This window comes from Cibotium barometz, chromosome 17 (assembly GCF_041138505.1).
Source record: "Cibotium barometz isolate CiBa-2024 chromosome 17, ASM4113850v1, whole genome shotgun sequence".
NCBI lineage: Eukaryota > Viridiplantae > Streptophyta > Polypodiopsida > Cyatheales > Cibotiaceae > Cibotium > Cibotium barometz.
Window position 1 is genome coordinate 14126231 of NC_141062.1, and position 6000 is coordinate 14132230.

Here is a 6000-nt window from a genome sequence, read left to right on the forward strand (position 1 = left end):
ACGAGAGCGCCTGTTTGTGCGTGGTCTCGGAACACCAGTGAGACGCTCTCCGCGGAGTCCAGTGAAAGCACAGGACCGTAGAGATTGGACCATGCTAGTGGTCATTCTGCTTCAAGCATCTACATCGAATTTCGACTTCGAGCCTATTTGTTTGGTACTGTTTTCATATGTACATGGACATCATCTGGTTCTTGGAACCCATGGAGCATTGTATTTGTTAAATACTCCCAATAAATATATCATATATTGAGGGGGGGGTCGGTCCGTTCCGGCCCCAATGCTGGTGTCCATCTTTCCATTTCATTTCAGTTCAATTTCAAGTTGTATTAAGTTGTCCATTTCAAATTTGTGGTTTTAAAGTTGTGCTAGTAAGCGTGTGGGTGTCCAACGGAGTCTTTCCCACTTGACGGGATCGGTTTCACGTGACCACATCTTCACCCTCTGTGCCATCATCAAGGAGGGTAGAGCACCACATCAGAGGATTTACTATTGCTTTGTGAAGAGATCCTTCAATTTTGACCATACCTGATGAGCACTAGTGAGGGTTTGCATTGCCGGTGAGACCTCCTCGGTGATGGTCCGCACAAGCACAGAATGCGCCTTGGAGTCCCGATTCTCCCAGTCTTGTAATTCCACAGCAAGTTCATCCTCCTGATCCTGAGTCCACCTCCTAGAGTTTTGAGGACACTTGGGCTTCCTTTCAGTGCCTTGAACAATGTCCCACAAACCCTTGTGGATGAACCAAACCCGCATTTGAAGCTTCCAATGAGCTAGTTGGGTCCTTTCAGCTTGTCATCTTTGTTTGTACAGGGGGGGAACCATATCCACAGCAGCAAAGAACAAATCTCAGCTCTCAAACACTTCTCTCAAGTCCTTTCCAACGAAACAAGGCACCAGGAACAATCAGCCCAACCACCCCGCCCCCTCCCTCGCCAGCAAACCATCACTAGGTTCTTCCGGACCCAGGAGGTGGAGGACACCAATATAGTGGATCTTGTGGACCCTCCACGATCTACTCCGGACCAACCACGCCCAAGAGGAGTTACCTCGGACCGAGCCTCTGCACTCCAACGTGCCCGACGCCCCCGGTCCCCCTGTCGACCACAATCACCTCATCAGCTCCAAATCCAGGACATACTTCACCGCCATCAAGCTACCTTTCCACGTGACATAGCTGAGGGAGACCTCTCGGCCATACTCATTGGCCCCATGCTTGATATTTTGGAGAGTGGTATACAACCTACTCGGAGCTGATGCTACTCTCATGTTTGTATGTTCTTAGTATTTCCATGATGAGTTTCCATGGACAGTTTTATATCACCCAAGTGAGATAGCTATGTTTATGTTTTCTTTCAGTTTTATTTTCCATTCCATGATGAGATATGCCATGGACATTATTGTATCACTTTGGTCTCATAGGCCCATTCTTTAGTAGACACTTAATATATCTTTCTTTCTTTCTTTCTCTAGCAACACATGCCAAAGTGACACGGGGATATGCAACCTTGAGCTTACTTTAGCGGCAGTGCTTCCAGGCACATTTCCAGGAGCCCAAGACGAAGGGCTAGCTTTTGACACCCTCGTCACACCAGCCTTGATGTATGGAGCAGCCTTCTGGGACCAAATTTATCCAATGAGGATTGGCAGCGAGTTGAAAGACCCCAAGTCATGATGTTCTCTCGTATGATCTGTAGCAAACCATCAGTACAACTCGAGATTACCCAAGCAGAGTTTGCTGCAACTTGGTAGTGGATGCACTCTTCCAGACAGTCACATACCTCAGTCACATGGATCCCCATAGGTACCCGAGGCTTGCCCTGGAGTCCTCAAGACAGCTAGCACTTGAGGGCCACTCTGGAGTATGGTATGCACTAGTTTCCACTTGGTTCTCAGTATATGAGCTCTACATGGACCACCTACCCCCCCTTCAGTACAGTTTGGACTCCCCTTTTCTCCGGCTCTCTCACGAGGATATCAACCGGGTTATCCGGTTAGATCTTCTCAGCCTCTACACCCATTGCACATGGATCACACCTCCAGAGCTCCCTACGAAGATACACTTCTACAGAGATCACTTGGTTCTCGGTATAGTATGCACTAGTTTCCACTTGGTTCTCGGTATATGGGCTCTGCATGGACCGCCTACCCCCCCTTCAGTACAATTTGGACTCCCCTTTTCTCCGGCTCTCTCACGAGGATATCAACCGGGTTATCCAGTTAGATCTTCTCAGCCTCTACACCCATTGCACATGGATCACACCTCCAGAGCTCCCTACGAAGATGCACTTCTATAGAGATCACTTCCTCACACTCACTGAGGATGGATTCATCCAGCAGCCAGGCTACTTGAGTGTTCACATGTCCCATGCCATGCGAATTGCAATTCGCCAGATACCGGTTTCATCCCACCACCTCAGAGTGGAGACACGTAGTGCTGAGCGCATCTTCAGAGCCGGGAAGCTCATACGGAGACCCAGAGAGGAGAGGATCTGCCGATTATGCCCCTCCACAGAGGTTGAGAGAGAGGGGCATTACAGACCTGGAGTTGCGATCCTTGGTGATTTCTCACGGTGTTCACTTTGTTGAACCCTCAGATGATTCTGGCTCTCATCCCGAGCTTACCATCATCGAGGTCCCTTCTCCTTCCTTGGCCACCTCAACTCCACCACCAGCTTCTCCACCATCAACTTCTTTACCCTTGCCTCTCCACCAACAGCTTCTCCACCATCAACTTCTTTACCCCTGCCTCTCCACCCCCACTTCCTCCTTCCCCAGCTTCTCCTCCTCCTCCTCTTCCTCCTCCTGTGCAACGGAGGATTGCCCCGTTTCTTTTTGCATTTCTTTATATGCATTTACGTGACGTTCTCTTACTACAAATCATATAAGCACCATTAAGTTTACCTTGATGTACTTCAGTATGGCATCCTTGAGAATCTCATCCTCTTCAGGTGTGAAACGCGTCCCCCAAATCTCATCATCATCATCCTGTGTGGGTGAAGCTTCCTCTTTAGGACCATCCACCACGACCTGGCTTCGATCTGTGTCCATGACCTGGTCTTGAAAAGATACTCTTTTCTTCTTCTTCTTCTTCTTCTTCTCGGTGTCCTGGCAATACTCTTCTGGACTGGGATCCGTGTTGGAAACCCTAGTTGTAAGTTGTTCTTCACCATTTGCTAAGGATTCTGTGCTGCCTCCTGTTTTGTTACTGCGATCTTCATGTCCTCCATCCCTTTCAGATTTAAAGGGCGAATTCTGAGACTTTCTGATCTTTCTGGCCTTCTTGGCCTGTGTCTTTGCCTCATCATCTCCACACACAGAGTTATTACTGCCTTCTTGGACTGGTTCAACCCCTTCAAGTTTGTGGAGAAAATTCCGAGTCTTTCTGGCCTTCTTAGCCTTCTTCTCCTCCTCAGTGAGTACCTCCTCTGCATGTCCTCCATCCCTTTCAGATTTGGAGGGTGAATTCTGAGACTTTCTGACCTTCTTGGCCTGATTCTTTGCCACATCATCTCCACACACAGAGTTATTACTGCCTTCTTGGACTGGTTCAACCCCTTCAAGCTTGCGGAGCAAATTCCGAGCCTTTCTTGCCTTCTTAGCCTTCTTCTCCTCCTCAGTGAGTACCTCCTCTGCAAACAAATGATTGCCACTGCGTTCTTCAACTTTTCCCTCTCCTTCCGCTATGAGTTTTTTTGCCCTTTCTGGCCTTGGATCTTCAACTTTGTCAGCCCCCTCCTGTTTATAGAGAAAAATTTTGGCCTTCTTTGCCTTCCTTCTCTGCTTGGCAACTGCATCGTCTCCACGCGATAAACTGATTGAGGTCTTCTCCGAGTCAGGCGAAGCTTCTGCTCTCTCCTTCTTCTTCTCCTCCTCCTCCTTTGTCTTCTTCTTCTTTTCCTTTTTCCTGTGCAGGTTCCCTTCCTTCCAACGTTGATCCTCCTCTTCAGTCTCCAGAACGATCGCATCTTTTTTTCTCTTTCTATCCATCCTTTCCTCCATGGCTGCAGCACCTTACTATCCCAAACTAGAAGGCTGCTAATTATATCATAAACTATAATTACGTACATTTAATTACTATAATATTTAACATTTGGGAGTGTGTGTGCGTACGAGAGAGAGGGGCATGTGTGTGTCTTTGAGAGAATTCCACAAAAAAAAAAAAAAAAAGTGTCTTTGAGAGAGATGGTTGTAGAGAGGGAACCGGTTTAGTTCTTTTCTGGAACTTTGGTCGCAGTAGCAATGTGCGGGTCCAATACTAGTAAACTATAATTATGTATATTTAATTACTATAATATTAAGAGACTAGTTTCTTACATCTTCACGAAAGGCACCTCAACAACAATGTTCGAAAAAATATTTATTTAAAATTTGTGAAATTATTTATAAAAGAAAATCTTGAAATATAAAATTTCTCAAAATCTGGAGGTATTTGTACCTTCAAGTTTTAGATTTGAAAGTATTTTTTTAAATATGCAGGTGCAAACTACACTAAACTCGAGCTTTTTTCGAACACTGCCCACCAGTAGCAACATTAACAAATTAGTTAAAAACCACCTACTTTTTCCCAAGGCGCACACTAAGATGAGTAATAGTGAGCTTCAGGCAAGTAATTACCCTCACAGTAAGGGTAGCCTAACCTTGGACACGGCTCTTAGTTTTGTTATACAAGAGATGAATTTCACCTACCTTTGATTAAGAGAAAAAGAGAAGGGGACAAAGGAGGAGGGGTAAGGGGGACTGGGAATCAGAATATTATTGCTATGAGATTGTTACATGTAAAGGACCCTTGCCTTTTTTGGGTTTGGGGAGGAGGTAAAATTATGAACAATCTATAATATCTTTACATCAAAGATCTCTACATCATGGTCCCCCGTATCATTAGGGATAAGTGTTCCTTGAAACACCCAACAACAAGCACACACACTGTAAATAAGAGTCCCACCTTCTCACAAGGTGCCCATTATAGAAACTTCTTCACTCTAGAAAAATAAGTTTGAGTTCTTGTCCATATAAATAAGAAATAAGGAACACAGGGAAAGGTAAAGAGCCAATGTTTGGCACTATGTCAAATCAAAGGGATCCACAAGGGCATTCACATAACGTATCTTTAGTTGTAGTAAGCCTACTATCTCAAAGTCAGGCTGACGTAGCCCAACTCTAGGGGGCAAGAAATCCTAGACCCTAAAACATCGGGTTTTGTGTAAGCACTCCCTTAAGTTCCACTGCCAGGTGTGAAAATGGGAAAAAGATAAACTAAAGAGGGTATTTGAAATGGAAAAAGAATTGTGGCATAGTTCCTAGGGCTCAGAGTTGGGTAGAAAACAAAGCCAATCCACATCTCAATGATGATGACCAAATTCGATGGAACTGGAGGATCCCATTCAGTACCTAGAGAATTAGATAAATTTTGTAAGGCCATGGGAAGTATTGATGATCCCACCAAGATCTGTTCTTTCAGAATTTGCCTTAAAGGCAAAGCAAGCCAGTGTTTAGGCCTCGAAACCCACTTGAAAAGTTTGTGCCAAAAGGTCTTGAGATACACACTCCTTATGGGATTCTCACCTAGTGGAGTTAGATGGAGCCTCTTTGCACAAATCTATAACCTCAAGTAAGAGGAGGGAGAAATAATGTGGGACTATATTGCTAGAACCAAGTATCTTCACATGAAGATGCAACCCCTATGGAAGAATAAATGACTTATTGCTCACCGATTGATTTATGGTCGATCTCAAGAGCCGCTTCTTGTCTATCTCTCTATGTATAGACACTACAACTTTGATGAATATTTCCTGCGAGGTAATAGACGGAGTAGATATTTTGCAAGACAAGGATGTAGAAGTTATCCACCTAAACCAAGAGATTGGGGACACATCATCCAAAGCCTCAACAGCCAAGGTGCCCAACTTGCACACCTACTAGAGTCCTAGTTAAGGACATAAGCATGGATGAGTTGGTAATTTTTTGCTTAGAACTGTTTAAGCCAGCAGTGGTAGGGCTCAA

At 45.1% G+C, this 6000-nt stretch overlaps 1 protein-coding gene across 1 annotated transcript in view; it reads right to left on the reverse strand.

The window, feature by feature from the left end:
• LOC147629710 (uncharacterized) overlaps positions 1–4180 on the reverse strand; it is a 149198-nt gene extending 145018 nt beyond the window's left edge. The window contains exon 1 of the mRNA XM_086811255.1: positions 2902–4180. Within this exon, the coding sequence (XP_086667381.1) occupies positions 2902–3999 (1098 nt within the window). The 5' untranslated portion in view covers positions 4000–4180. The remainder of the gene's footprint in view (positions 1–2901) is intronic.
• Positions 4181–6000: the final 1820 nt, after the last annotated feature.